Raw genomic sequence first — 16,337 nt, forward strand, 5'->3', positions numbered from 1 at the left:
ACTGCTTATTTATTGCATGTGAAAGACTCTTATCTGTTTGAGCGATTTTTAGATGACATATACCCAATTCTAGCAAAAAAATTGTATGTTCAACTGAGGCATGGAATTCTACCCTTACGAGCTTTCACTAGCAAGAGGTCAGCTCTTGCTCTGAAGAACTGCCAAGCATGCAAATGTGATGCCGAAACTGAGCTCCAAGTCTTTTTCTTTTGCCCGGCGTACGTTAAACCAAGGAGGTATTGGCTCGTACCCCTGTGCAAAAATGAGGGCTTTCGACACTGTATGCAAGCGCTCAGAGTGCTAAAGTCAGACACAACTGGATTTATTGTATTTGCTGTTTCGCAATTTTTGGTAGCTATGTGGCACAAGCGCAGAACCTTAGTTGATTGAGTTTAAGTCTAGAACGGCACCCAATGGCTCTCCCAAAATGTAATTGTTTTTTATAATTCTTTTATCTTTACCATCTTAACGGGGCTCTGACATGTAGGAATTTTCCCTAATTGTGCCTATTTGGAAAATGTTTTAGAAATTATTTTTGTATTAGCTGATTTTTAACATATGTGTACTGTTTTTATATATTTTTAGCCTACTTTTATGGTATTTTACCAAAATAAAGTTTCATTGATGATGATGATGATGATGATTTTCATATTAGAATTTAAAGTCTAGAGGGTGAAGATAGGACCCCACAGTACACCACATTATTTATTTTGTATAAAAACAAACTTCCTGCCAATGGCTAAACATAACAGAAAGACCTTTGTATTTATCAGCCTAGACAGGTGGGGTTGTTGTCCTATTTTGCAACAGTCTTATAATATATGGTGTTCTGTATTCCCTATATAAATTCTAGTCTCTTATTTCATTATAATCAGTGAATAGTGATGCACCCAGTCACCAATTATAAAGAAAAGACGTTATTACTTATTAAAGTTAAGTTCTGACATCACAATGCCTGCAGCCAGAGCCATCAGCCAAGGTGAAAGGCAGGTCAGGTAATGGTGCAGCTGTTAAAGCAACATAAAGGAATGCTGCTTTCTTTCTTCTAGGCCATTTTACAGCTTACTTCAACAAGCAGAGAGAACATATTTATTTTTCGAACTCATTAGCCAGTTAGAGAAAAGCTAGAATTATTCTGCATGTTTCTTCACATTCCTAACTAGTGCAGCTTTTATGTTTTTTGAAAACTGACTTAAATTCAACAATTTCTAATATCTGTTTGCAACAAAAAACAGGTTTTGGATATGTTTAATGTTGCACCAGAGGTTTTATTTTTATTCTTCATATTTGCAAACATGCTTGCTCTTTCATATGAAAGAGCTATGCCTCAAGGTTGAAAGTGGTTTGTGAGAAAGTTGAAGATGCAACCATCTATTATATGGGATAAAGAACCCCCTGACAAATATGATAAGGATATTGCAAGTCACCTCGAAGTTCCATAACCTTATAAAGAAACTCGGCCTTCAGCCTCCTTGGTGACTTGCAATATCCTTATATTGTACAACTGGGGGTACTTTAGCCCTTATATGTTTTTCTGTTATGTTTATAGCAAAGAAGGAAGACAGCTTTTGTCGTGCAGCAAGAAACATAATAGAAAGACTTGTCTTTCTTTCATGTTCATGGCACAAAGGACAAGCTATTTGAAGAATTTAGAAGTGAACGAGCCGCAGCACTTCTGTTCTACTCACAGAGATAAAACATAAGAGAAATACTTGTATTTCAGTTAGGGTTTGTCGAATTCTATGTCTAGATTTTCCGCCACACAGAGCTTAACCTCATGCGCGCTAGCGTTATTCTGCTTGCACGCTGAGATTTTTAAAAACGCACTTTACATGACGAGCTGGGCGCGTCATCAGCGTGCGAGGAGGCTACGCCATGACGAGCCCAGCTCGTCATGAGCGTGGAAGGGGTTAAACAAGCATTTGCAATGCAAAGGGTCTCACATTTGTGAGAGTTTAAGCTATTGTCTATATAAATGACAATTACTTTTATTTATCTGTTTTGATAATTAACACATGAATAAAAAGCATTGTAATTTACAATGCAAATAGCTCCAACTCTTGTAAATGATATACCTATTTCACTTCAAAGAAGCAGCCGCCATTGTCCCAGGCTGCTTTGAAAGTGAAAAAGCACATGGAGCGCTTAATGTTGCAGGAAAACATGTTGTGCCTGCGGTAGGAGAAACTCAAAGAAAATAGTGTTTACAGACTACATAAGAAATAGCGTGTAAAAACAGAAGTAAAAGGCCAGTCCTTATGGAAGGTTACAAATTAAGACAAGGCAGTACTAAGGAGGGACTAACAAGCCTACAAACGAATCAGAAGTCAGCATTTACAAAGGACATTGACATAAGCTACTGAAATATATGGGCGGAGAAGGGGCGGAGCTTCAAGTCCATACTCTAATACAGCATGCCTCACAGACCAGCGCATGCGCTGTCCAGGCTCAACCTAAAAAGGTGCACTGTCTCACCTCAGTAAAGAAGGAAACTTTTGCTGCCATCTATATATGATTGCTAAAGGGAAATGAAGAAGGCTTTCAGGATCCAGGTGCATAAGGGGTCTCCTGACCCAAATAGTAGTGGTGACACATTCACTGTGACTCCTGGTGACCCTGCATGCAAGACCCACATACTAAAGAAAGCAGTACCTCTAAAGGGACAGTTGCATAATGAGGGCAAGCAAGTTATTTTTCCTAACCTCTGTAAAGATACCTACTTTAAGAGACAACAGTTCCAGGACCATAGGCACATTTTTCGGTTCTGGTGGTGCTGGCATCAGTTTGGAGCCCTGCTGGATAAAATTCATGAATGAGAACACACAGTTTGTTTTTACTAAGCCTGAGGTCTCCAATCCTATTTGGACAGTATATCTGGAAAGATTGAGTATTCGTATCATTATTTTGTTCTTGGTGTTTTTCCTTTGCAAGTCAGTTCTGCCTGAAATCCCTCTGACTGCCATTTTCAGGTTTGGTGAAAGCCAAGACCTTTTGATTTTACTAAAATTATATGAATACTATATGTACTTAAAGGGGCTTTCAGCCACCTCTCTTCATCCATTGGGCTGTTGTTGTCATTCACATTTCGTTTCCAACCACTACAGCATTCTGGCCGGGGCTACGTGTCAGCCTACTTCAGTCACTGGTTAACTTCACTTTGAGTGACTGCATTTTGCTCTTTCACAATGAGCACATCAGCACACACGGTAGTTCCATTGAGTGTCAGTGTTTTTTTTTTTAGTTCATCATTTTACTTTAATTTTGCCTATGTGTTTAGAGTCTGAGGAGAAAGCAGGCCACTTTCTACCAGATTAGAGCACAGGCCACATTCCATCTTTATCAATTCATGTCTTCTTCCAATGCTATTGTAAATTCCTTTTGCAATGTCCTTTGTTTATCTGAGTGCTAGTATTTCACAGCATAATGGATTGCATCCATTTGAAATGGTTCTCTATTAAGTTATTCTATTTTCAAAATGCATTTAGTACACACTCCGAAGGTTTCAATATTAAACATGTGAATTCATAAGCGGATAAGTCTTTGGAATATGTTTATTATAGGCTCAATTTCACCAGTGGTTCTTTAATAAACTTTGCCCAGTAATAAAATCAGCCTTTATAGTGTTTAATTTGAAGCACTTGTAACACATTATTAAAATGTCCTTCTTCCTTGTTTCTTTTCATTCATCTTTCTTTCTTTCTCCTACTTTCTTTTTTCCCTCCATTCCCTTATTTCATAACATTTTTATTTCCTACTTTCTTTCCTGCATTCCTTCCCTCTCATGCTGTATTTCCTTCTTTCTTATCTTCTTTTGTTCCTTTCCTTCTTTCTTACCATCTTTCCTTCTTTCATTCCTTCTTGCCGGCTTTTTTTCCTTATTTTGTTCCTGTCATTTTTTCTCTTTCCTTCCATCTTCCCTACTTTCTTTTCTTTCTTCTTTCATTCTTTCTGTCTTGCATTCTTTCTCGCTTTACTTTCTTCTTTCTTTCTAATTTCCATTTTCCTGCTTTATTTCCTTCTTTCTATCTTGCTGTCTTTCCTTCTTCTGATCTTTATTTCCTTCTATCCTTTCATCCCTTCTGTCTCTCCTCCTTTCTTTTCTTCTTGCACTGCTTCTTTCCTTTCTTCTTGTTTTCTTTTATTTTCCATTGTTCCTTTCTTTCTTTTGTTCTTTCTTTTTTTCTTACCATTTCTTTATTTTCTTGTTTATTTCCATCTTTCTTTCTTTCTTTCAAAGGTAATGTGTGTGTTTTTGAGACCCAAAAACAATTTTGCTTTTCGAAATTTTTTTTACTAAACATTAAAATTTTGCAAAAACGATGACAAAGCAAAAGAGGAATTGCCTTTAAGCTGTGGATGATGCCCGACCTATTGGCTTTACTGATGCTTGTTTCTAATGGTTTGGGACATGGGTCGATTAATTGCATTGAATCAATAGTTTCTGTTGAGGCACAAGTATCCTGTAAACACTCTCCTACTACCTCCTCTCTCTTTTCTTATTCTTCCTTTCCTTCTTTCACCTCTTTTCTTGACACCCTTCTATTTTACTTGTTGCATTTTTTCTCACCGAAAGTAATGCTGCAAAGAAAATAATTCATAGCAAGATGTACAAAACTATTTTTTGGTCGCAAACACTCTGATTCTGAAACAGCAAAAGCATTGTTTGCCTTATAAAAAAAGCCACTTTAGGAGTCAGTAGAGTGTTATCAACTTCTAAAAATAGCTGCTTCTGTTAATGAAAGTTTTCTTTTTCTTTACAGTAATCGCAGGGATAGTGGTCAGCTGACCTTGTGATTTTGGTGAGTCAGAGTAAGTCCCAATATGTGTCTAACCTAATTAATACTGCTTTTTGCGACCAGACGAACTGTACATCTGGTTCTTAGTACTATGCAGAGTTTTAGGCAATTATTTTCACGTGGGGTGAGAGGATGTACTTTTTGTTCTCTTTTGGTGTAGTCTTTTTGATAAATTTACTGTATTGCAACAGTTATATAGTGGTTCGTAACCCTGTTGTGGGAGTACCAAAGTACATTATTGGACAGGTAATATGCGACACCGTGGTGGAACATGTGGTTGGCAGTTTTGCATTCGTTGTGGTATTATGTGGGAAGTGTTTTTGTATCATACACAAGTGACCAGGGTGTTACTCTTATCTTGACTTAGTTCACAGCGCCAAGCAGTGTGATGAAGGGGGAGATGAGCGAAAGATGCACAGATTATAATTGTAACTAGCAGTTATAATTTTCACTTCTGCTCCTTTGTCATGATTTACAGTTTCTGTCATGCTTTCAGCTCAAAGCCCATGCTGACTGTAGTGTTTGGGTCAACTGCTCTGTTAGGTTTATGAACGTGGCAAGAGCACTCCCAGAAAACTTGAAATAGTTTAGATGGAGAATTTAAAATAAAGGGGCCTTTCCAATGTTTTTCTTCTGGCAGCATTTTTTGTATTTTGAAAAACCGACTGCCACATACCAACTATCCCTTCATAAGGTGACGTTATTGGCCAGCTTCTCCACTCTAAAATGTGTTTCCGCACCACTGCTACCAATTTAGCTTTTTCATATAGGTATACTGCCTACTGCTGCACAGAAACACTGCATGTGTGAGGAAAGTAGTGGAAAATGAATCAAGGTTAGCAACCTAAGCAGAAACGAAACAACCTTTAAGGGCTCAGACTTCACACCTGCTAGGCCAGAAGAAGCCACCTTTTCATACAAGGGTTCACGCCCATACATGCATGAATGTTGTCAACAGAAATGTTTTAAAACAATAAATAAAAAAGATGAATTGCCATTTCTGCCCACACCATCTCCCCACCATCTTTTCCTTCCTTCACCACTTGAAAATGGATGTGTTTTGTGCACTTTGCAACACTGCACCAATTAGAGCTTTGGGGAGGTCCCTTTATTGAGGTCTCCCGTGTGGCGGCAACCTGATTTTGGCACACCTCCTGATCCAAAATCCATTAAGAATCTAGGCATTCGCCTCGATCAGGCCCTCACCCTGAAAGAGCATATTGCTCAGACAGCTGGTGTCCGTTTCCACACTCTTGGACTTCTTCATCGAGTAGTTCCTCTTCCCCTGGACCCCACAAGAAAGACCTTGATTCAGGCACTTGTATTAAGCTGGTTGGACTACTGTAATGGTCTGCTGATCTCTGCTAGCGAGACCTCGATCAGCAGACTGCAGGTGGTCCAGAACACGGCAGCACAATTAGTCCTTAACATGCCCCCCAGGACTGCCTCCCGCCCTCTTTTGGCACAGCTTCACTGGCTTCCTATACACCAGAGAATAAAATTAAAATCTGCTGTACTATTTACAAAGCGCTTTTCAACCTTGGCCCCTCCTATCTGGCAGGGTAATTTTTACGCTACTGTCCTTCTAGGTCTCTCCGCTCGTGTTCTAAATATTTGTTAGAGGTTCCCCGTATTAAGCTGGCAAGGCTAGGGGGGAAAGCCCTTTCCTATGTTGGTCCACGCTATTGGAATGTGCTCCCCCTACATCTACGCCAATGCTCTGATCATTTACTATTTAGGAAGCTGCTTAAGACCACTCTCTTCTCCTGCTGACTTAGATTGTAGCTGTATTTTGGATGAGCGCCCCGTACTAAGTGCAGAGATACTCCTTGGGAGTCTATTCTGGCGCTATAGAAACAAATAAATAAAATAGAGCTGGTGGATTTAGCTGTAACTTTAGAAGGTTTGTGAATGCCTAGAGTTAAGACTCTATACGCGTTTATACTTACTCCTCTATTCTGTGTCACTTCTGCAGAAAACCTGCATATGTGGAAGGAGCCAACCTCACTTTTAAGACCCAGGAGCAGAGTTTACGTGTAATTGCCCAATATCGCCCGTGAAGGTCATAATTGCACATGGAAATGACATTGTGACTTGGCTCCCAATCCTAGGGAAAATCTTAATGTAGAAAGGACTGAAGCAAAATCTGTTTGCTAAATGCCTTTTAATGCAAGCAGTGCAAAATGTGGAAAATGGAACAGGCACAATATTTAACTATTGAAAATGTTATTTTATATGGACCAGTTGTGGAACACGAACGCACAAAAAGCCAACATTTGTGACACTCTGTTTAGTTGTCGCTAATATGTCCTAAAAACCTTTTGGGCCTGGTCAAAAGACAGACTGCATGATCTTGTTTGAAAATAAACTGGTTCTCCAACATTCTGAGATCAACAGGAGGCTCTATAAAAGTACAATAGAGGTGGTTGGTTGATTCTGCATGTTTGCTTACACAGTTTCTTAGTTACAAAGCACAGTTGTTTCTGCTCACCATACACAGTCCTGAGCCACACAGTGCATGCATCCGTGTGAGTTCCCGTCAGCTGCTTTAGACATTTCCAAATGCAGCTGACATAAAAAAGGCAGGTTGAAAAAGAGGAACCCTTCCAACTGAATGCAAGTCTTTTTCCCATGGGTTGCTTGCTTTTCAACATTCAGAGTCTAGAGGTTTTAATGTACTTAGTACTTCAATGTAGTTTCAAATTTGTGCCGGTGATATGAATATTTCCTCACTTATAACACAAGATGTGCAGCCTTCGGGCCAGTGAGAAAGGCACATGTTAAAGTAGAATCCCCTACTATGCGTCATGCTTGCACTTTATTAAACGTTTCAAATAAATAATTATAAGACCAAAAATATATTAAAATAAGACTAGCAACGATGGTGGAGATGCTGAGGTCGTGGAAATACTCCTCCAGAGACTAAGGGGCCCATTTGGATGTAGGGCAGATCGCTACCGCCCGCATGGCGGTGGCGATCCGCCCTACATCCAAGCCCGCCCGCCACCCATTTCCCCCGCCACATTAGTATGGCGGGGGGGCCGCATCAGACGGGAAGACCGTCCGACGCTTTTCCGCCCAGTCAATGAGTTGATCGGGCGGAAAAGGGTTTCATATGGTGGCGGTGTCTGTTAGACACCGCCATCCATATCAGGATGCAGGCAGGAGGGTTCCTTTCCGCGGCGGCGTTGCTGCCACGGAAAGGAATGCAGTGTTTGTGTATGGGGGCCCGTTGCGGGCCCCCAGGATGGTGGGGGGTGGCACATGAGGGGTACCTATGGTATCCCACAGTGTTCCATGCACAACATGGCAGGCACCGCGCGGTGCCTGCCATGTTGTGCATGGAAGTGCACAACATGCCTTCCTGGCACTGTGGCGGGCGGGGCTGAGTGCACTGCCCGCCACAATGCCAGGAATGCAGGATGCGCCCGCCACTGCGGCGGGCGCATCCTAATTGCCCACACGGGACCCCCACCCTTATGGCGGGCAGTCCAAATCCCCTAAAGAATGACGGGTGGACAAAGTCCGCCCACCATTCTAATGACCCCCTAAGTCTCTTCGGACCGCCACATTTTTTGTTGGAAATAGATCAGCACTATTCCAGATAAATCAGGACAAACTCACAGACAATGAGAGGACCCAAAGATAGCTCCTCTGAGGTAAAGATGTTTAACAGAAAAATAACTTGAATTTTGCAAAATATCTTAGTTGGTGAGTATGGAACCATAAAATCTGAACATCAAACCTGTCTTACTCGCACCACTGCATAGTGGGATCTTCAGTAAACAACTGTATCACCTTGTGCCAGATACTCTTAAATGCAAAAAAAATTGAGCACTTAGTAACGTCTAACTTAGGGTATTAAGTACTATGTATCCAAAATGAACTTTCAGAACTATTTTTCTGAATCTTGATGAATACGATGTCAGGTGAGCCGCACAGTAAATTCATAACTTCATGATGCCCAATAATATTTCATGACCCTTCCACATTGGATTGTTATGCTTTAGCGAGCCATAGTCCACATGAAAATGTGAGCACTCTACAAAGAAATAATGCTTTGTCTTACTACATTTGTGCTTTATCATTCATTGTACTTTGTCTTACTATGTTTGTATGTTTGAGCTTTATCGTTCATTGTCCTCTGTCTTACTATGTTTTTGCTTTATCATTCATTGTGCTTTGTTTTACTATGTTTGTGCTTTATCATTCATTGTGACTCAGCGATATGGTAGGTGAAGTAACATAAACACATACAGATAATTCAACAATACAAACCTTAGATGGCCTAAAACCAAACTACAAAAAAAAGAGAGAGCACTGTATGCTCACCTTGAGCCCTACTAGAAACCTGATTTAAACAGGGAAAAGGAGGATTGGTAGGGTGCTAGGGTATTTAGACATGCTATTGCTGGTTGCAAAGTTGGGAATTGTGTGGAGGAAACTTAAGCCAACCAATCCCGCCTTTGATTCTACTTATAAATTGCTCAAACTCAAGACAATATTTTTAAAACTTACTTTCCTCCTGCTCTTGGCCTAGGAACTTGAACAGTTTGTACTTTACCCTATTGCATGCCGCTCCAGAAGTCTCTGGACTGGAATTGTTAGTTTTCCAAGAAACCGCTTGATGATAGGCCGACTCTTGGCAAATTTATCTTTTATTTCAATTTCCAGGACGTCTGTGAGTAGTGCAACAAATGCATACCGCTGTAAAAAAACAAAATAATCCCCATTTTTGAATTTGTGTGGTATAAATGAAGCAAAGACTATGGTAATTTAATGAGTTACACATTAACTTAAAAGGCCGGCCGTTTGTGGTTTTTATGTGGTACTTCGAAAGCATTCATTTTAAGTCACTTTCAGAATGAAACTTAACTCGGCCATCACCAACATTTGCTACAAAGTCAAGTAAATAGCAACACTGACACTTCTCACTTTTCACAGTCTAAGTTAGATTGGATATCACCCCTCCTTGATAGCTGCTTTTTCAAACAGATTCTGGTTCCAGACATGCGAGTCAGAAGCTTCTGCCTGATGGAAAGATCAGCTCGAAATTAAATAGGCATATACTTTTAGAGACCGAGAAAACAAAATATTTTTCATCGATATTTAGAAATATGTAACAAGGGAAAAACTCAAACTGCACGTGCGTCGGACAGAGGGGCCTTCTTCAGGAGAAAACTTTCAGGAAAATGTAAGAGAAGGGCTACAACTCTCCTTGTGCAGGCAAATCAGCATACGTTCATTAAAATAATTGAAAACAATCAAGTGCAAGTTGTAGCCTGTGATGAAACCACGCACATGGAAGTCAAAAGAACATGCACCTTTAATTGTGGAAAATGTGAACAACGAAAACAACATACTTTTAGGTCAATTTTCACAATATACCTGTTTGGAAAGTTGATATATATAATATAGGCTGCTCTGCAATACAATAGAGTATGTTTATTACTATACAACAAAGCGTATCTCTTGCGTAGATAAGCATGGCCATTTTGCCTTTTTCTCGCTTGGGGGCCGATTATGATAGCGGATAATCCGCATCCTTTGGGCCGGCGGAAGCCACCGCCGGCCAGGAGGATGCGGATTATCCGCTGCGGACTGAGAAAAGAACCCCCGCCAGATTAGGATGGCTGGGGCATCTTTTTTCAGTCCGCCGATTTTCCGCCGCGGTCGCCTTCCGACCGCGGCAGAAAGGCTCTAACATGGCTGGCGGTGTCTATCAGACACCGCCAGCCATATTAGGATGGCGGAGCTTCTATGCCTTTCCACAGCGGCATTTCCGCCGTGGAAAGGCATACAGTGTTTTCTTCGGGGGCCCGTTGCGGGCCCCCAGGGGTGATGGGGGGGTGGGGGTGCACATGGGGGGTACCTTTACGTGCACGAAGCGGCAGGCACCACGCGGTGCCTGCAGCTTCATGCATGCAAAGGTAAACATGCATTTTTTAACATTGCGGCGTGTGCTGCTTCAAGCAGCACCCGCCGGAATGTTAAAAATACAAGATGTGACCACCAGGGTGGCGGTCACATCCTAATTAGCACGGAGGGACCGCCGCTGCCCCTGTGGACAGTCCCTCCTCCTCTGGGGTGGCGGACGGGCGAAGGTCCATCCACCATCCTAATAGGCCCCTAAGTTAGGAGTGTTTGGAGAGAAGGATGACTGTGTAAGTGAGGGTGTGTTGAGAGGGAGAGGGAAAGATAGAAAGCAGGTGAGTGAGACCGAGTGGTAGAGAGAGATTAAAAGATTAGGTGTATATGTGTGTCTCCGATGCAAATCTGCCTTTCTTAAGGCCAGATGTACAAAGCTATTTTCAGATCGCAAACGTCCCGATACGCAGAATCGGGCCACAGGCGACTGTAAAATAAATATTTTTTTGATGTACAAAGCCCTATTTTGTGATTAGGTAACTTATTATGCAATCACAAACTGGGATTGCGATTCAGTATTAGAAAGGGGTGTGTTTAGGGCATCCCTTCCTAACAGCGAATTGCAGTGGTATGTGTGTATGTTTTGCAACCAAAATGGGGTCACAAAACACTCACATTTTACCACCTACTTCAAGTAGGTGGCAACCCATTTGCCAATGGGAAGGGGTCCATCCCCCTTTGTGAATATTTGAAAAACATTTTTAAGAGGAGGCAATGGTCCAGTGAACCACTGACTACTCTTAAAAAATGAAAAGAAAACTTTTTCTTTTTGAAACGCATCCCATTTTGCTTTAGGGAAAAGGGTGGCACTTTAAAAAAAAGCATTGCTACTTTTAAAAGCAATTACAGAGAAGGTGAGCTGCTGACACCAGCAGGCCACTATCCCTGTGATTTTTGCGATTCGCTATGGGTAGCAAACTGAGACCTGCCTCATAAAATAAAAATGAGATAGGTCTATTTGTGACCCACTTGGGAAATTGCAGAAAGAGTAAAACACACTTTCGTTCATTGGTGTTTTTGATTACCAAGTAGCAAATCACAAAAAACGCTATCTAGTAATCGCAAACCTGTCCCTACGTATATCTGGCGCTTTGTTCTTTAAAATGTCATTGCGATGTCACTTAGCTACATTATGGTTTGGGGTTGTATCCATAATTCAGTTATTTCTTTAATTTCCTTTTTTCCCAATACATTTACTGTTCAATATGGCAGAATTGTTATTCTATCACTGGACAGGCACCGATGGGCATTAGACAGCACAACTTAATGCCACGTGACAAGTTATGGAACTAGGAAGTAGAGCAAACAAGTAGAGGCAATTCAAGGAGTTTGGTGACATAACCGTAGTAACCCCAGATAGGATCCTGCTGCATTGGAAACAATGGGCATCTAGTTCCACCTAACCACCATAATGGGGCTGCACAGGAAGAGACCAGTGGCAGTAGATCGCCAGTCGGAAAAGCAGATGGCTTTGGCACTTTGGATCTAATCAGTTAGCCAGTGAACCACTGACCAATATTATGATGAGGAAATGTTACTCATTCACTTACTTTCTTGCTCTTTAAAGGGACAGTGACATAGTAATCAATTTATTGGTTGATAAAACATCAAGCTAGAAATTAACATTGGAGCAAAGACAGCACATACCCTACTAAAGAATACTGAAGAATGCTAAAATTAAAAGCATTGATAGCACAAAATAAAACTCTTCATTTGCCGTCCTTATGAAAGAAAATGATAAACAGATCAAACTTCGAGCCCTTGTGAAAATGTAGCCCACTAGAGAGTGGTGCAAAGGACTACCAATTTTGCTGCTATCTTAAGAAGGGGTTTTGGCACGATGAACATTGGAAAAGCAATGATTTACCATGCGGACAAGTTAGACACCCAAGTAGACCTCTTAAACAGCTTAGCAACCCACGTCCTGGGAGTTAAACAAAAGCTGCATAGCTTTAAAAAGATGATCATGAAGGTCCAGCGCAACCGGGAAACAACATATCAAATGTGCCATTGCCACTACACTCAAATAATCAATAAACTAGCAGTGGTTCCAACTTTAATGTCAGAATTATTGGGGGCAACCATGGATGCCCCATCCAAGTCTGTATTGACAACTGAGCAAGGAAAAGATGTACCAAGGAGAGAGGACCAGGCATGCCCTAGGTCTCCCAGTGGGAAAACTCAAGAGTAATGGGTTGATCAAGCCCCAGTACATGCAAGCCTAAACCCACTGAAATCATTAAGCGATCCTGACAAGACAGGTGCACCAGACACATGGTCCATCGACCAATGTTTGAAATTGCCAGAAAGTCAAACACAAGCGAGAAATTCTCTAACCAAACGGGAGAGAAAATGCCTGAGAAAAGCTAGGAAAAGCAAACTAATTGGACAGGGATCAAACACAACTGTTTCTCTGACTGAGCATGACAGGAACAAAAGTATAGGCAACACAAATCAAACCACTACGGATGCAACAAGCACAGAGGAATACACCATCTCACCCATTAACCTTTCCATTGCCTCAAGTAACCAAAACCAATTCACAAGGCAAAATACCCACCAACTAAAATATACAGTATATTCAAACACTCTCATGAGCTTGAGAAATTAATTCAACTCAGGTTATCCAAATCACAAATACCAAACTAACATCACGGGGCAAAACAACCGAAATCAGTATATTTTGCCCCCAGGAGGCCATCTTCACCGAGCCATACGCCAGAGAAGAGAGGCGCAGCACTCAAACATTAAATAGACAATCGTCGGGAGGCGACAAGGCTAACCCTGTAACAAACCTAGATATCAACCTACAAAACAACACACGTGATCACCCGAACCTTCCTTCAAACCATTTGGAGCTTACTATGAACAATACAGCTACTGAAAGGAGCTCAGACAAGGAACTGCGATTTGCCCCTTTAAACGAGAGCCATATGAGAGACTTGATTCCCCATTATGCCTCAAGGGGAACACATGACATTCTTAACAGAAGTGCACTACTAAAATTATTTAAAGCCCTTCCCTCCCTGAGTCACATCAATACCAGGGATCTGAAAAGCATAGAGTTCAAACCTAATTCCAACCTCTTCGGACAAGAAATTACAACAGCCACAATGTCCGACAACTCCTTTATCGAGCAGGTCAGGAGGCAGAAGGAGACATTCTCCAAATGGGGCATTGAGCTAAAAAAGGCTGATTAGCTTTGCTACCCAAGCTCGCTACAACAATCCAACCAGACAGAGGGCATTCTAAAAGAGGGTAAAGGCCCAGACCAACATAGTTTAACAAATAGCACTGGCCAAACTGCAAGGAAAATTACAATCACTTTTGCTCATTCTGAAGCAGCCAAGTCTCCCGGTGTCCGACTGATGTCCACTCTTACAACCAACCACGGAATGACATGAACAAATCAGAGCAAGGTCATAAAACCGATCAAGGGATGCAAGATCTGCTCCTGGAATGTGAACGGCCTAAGCACTAAATTAGAAGAAGCCAACTTCGTGGAATTCATTCTACAATACGACATACTTCTCTTCCAAGATACATGGCAGACAAGTTCCTCATAAATAGTAGGCTACAAGGAATATTTGAACCCGGCCCAGAGAGATACAAAGCACGGGAGAGCAAAAGGTGGCCTCTCTATTTTTATCTCGACAGACATCTTGTGGCAAGTTTTTGTTATAGATCTCAACCCCTCTTGGCTGTTAGGCATTAAACTATACGTTTCACCCTACAATAGCCTGCTGATATTGAACATTTATATCCACCCCGTGTTTAAACAAAATGGGCCAAGAATCAAGAAATTAATAGCAACACTAGCAACATTAAAACTTGTTTATCCACAGGCCAACATAATAATGTTTGTGGAGCACAAAACAATTCCACTGCACACGTTATAGTCAGCCAATCATATAGGTTTCGTTTCTATCTTTGAGCAAACGAACAAGCAGTGTGAATCCTGAGTAATGAGAGAAGATGGACACAAGGAGGTCAAATCATATAGGATGTATTAAGCCCTTCGACACGTGTTTCGTCTAGCGAGCTGAGGCGCTCGTGACTTTTCAGGGCTGAAGGCGGTAACGTTAGTGAGTTTCGGTTAGCCGTGATACTTCCAACTCGGCGTTCTTCACAATACTGGAAGAGCCGATGTCGGAGGATACGCGTGTTGGCACTCTGCTTAACAGAGTACCATCACTACGACGGATGTACCCGCCCATCGCTATATTGCCTTATGATACTATTTTTCATTACTTGATTCTACTTAATGATCCTTGTCACTCCCCCAACACACGCCGACACACGACACAAGCAATAGAGCCTCGTGATGTAGACCAGTTTTAGATTTTATTTCTTTTAGACGTACCTTGGTTGCGAAAAGAACATAGCGAACTCACTTTGGCATTTGAGATGGAACTTATCATGGCTCCTGCTCAATAATAAAGGAAAACAACTGCTACTCTTGTGGAAGTTTGCAAAGATATAAACATACGTTGGGCGAAGAATACTCTAAGGACTATTGAATTTAACAAGTGCCGGTAGACGCAGTTTTGAGCATATTGGAAATCTGCCTGAGGAAGCCTGTTGGGGATGAAACACGCGTCGGCTGTGAAGTACTTGATTTTAAAAGAAATAAAATCTTAAACTCGTCTGCATCACAAGACCTGTATTGGACTGAAAAGGAGTATTTGTGCAAAAACGTACACTGAAGAATGGTGCTGAATGCACAGGGATTATAGAGACTGGAAATGATGTGCGCTGGTGTATTTGTTTTCTATAGATGTGACACTCTGTAACACCATTGGTGCACAGATTGTCTATGGTTAATGCTTAAGGTGGATAAGCATTTAACATCAAGGCTGCACTCAATAGTCAACATACATGAACTTATGGTATTGTTTGTGTACAGGATAGAGACAATTTATGATGTGCTGATAGAACAAAGCAAATCCGCCTTTCTTGTAATGTGTATTTAATACTGACATATATAAAGCTAAGTGCCTATCCATAGCAATGTGCCGGGCGGGCATTTGGGGTTACACAGATTTGCAATCGATACAGCTAATAGAAAATGCATTTACAAAATATTTATAGGCTGCCGCTAAAAGTACGCCAATTTTATCTGCCATTGGGAACTAGGCCTGTTGTATATTACTGACCTGATTAAAATGGACCCGTTGTTATTGTGGCACAAGGTATAGGCCTCTGAGGATACTAATTTTAATCGGGACATTGTCAGGGACTGCTCGGTGATGTCTAGGGTGACTGCTATCCCGTGGTTCAATTATATAAAAAAGTATCGTTGCAATCTCAAGTAAAAAAATTAATTGCAATTTGTCTAGCACATTTACAAACCATTAGACTTATAAGCTTCCCTACAACTCATGATTGGTCCACAAATGTGGGTGTTTGCCCATGGATGCCATATCACAACAATCTCCATTGGATATTACTTTATTCTGTAAGTTCCATTTGTACCCAAGAAAATTATTTTTTAAACCAATTTTAAAAAGAGGGGCTTGAGACAACGTCGCACAGCATTCCTAGTGTTACAAATTCTAGATGATGAGTTGACCATGTTATCTGTTGCTTCTTATTTAAAAAGTATTATTAATT

The 16,337-nt window shown here is 41.2% G+C and overlaps 1 protein-coding gene across 4 annotated transcripts in view; it reads right to left on the reverse strand.

Annotated features, from left to right (window-relative positions):
• HECW2 (HECT, C2 and WW domain containing E3 ubiquitin protein ligase 2) overlaps window positions 1-16,337 on the reverse strand; it is a 1,269,905-nt gene that overhangs the window by 467,162 nt on the left and 786,406 nt on the right. For all 4 annotated transcript variants that reach the window (XM_086955408.1, XM_086955407.1, XM_086955409.1 and 1 more), the window contains one exon: window positions 9,361-9,503. In XM_086955408.1, the coding sequence (XP_086811534.1) occupies window positions 9,361-9,503 (143 nt within the window). The remainder of the gene's footprint in view (window positions 1-9,360; window positions 9,504-16,337) is intronic.

The sequence above is a fragment of the Lissotriton vulgaris genome, chromosome 2_1 (assembly GCF_964263255.1).
Source record: "Lissotriton vulgaris chromosome 2_1, aLisVul1.2, whole genome shotgun sequence".
NCBI classification, from domain to species: domain Eukaryota; kingdom Metazoa; phylum Chordata; class Amphibia; order Caudata; family Salamandridae; genus Lissotriton; species Lissotriton vulgaris.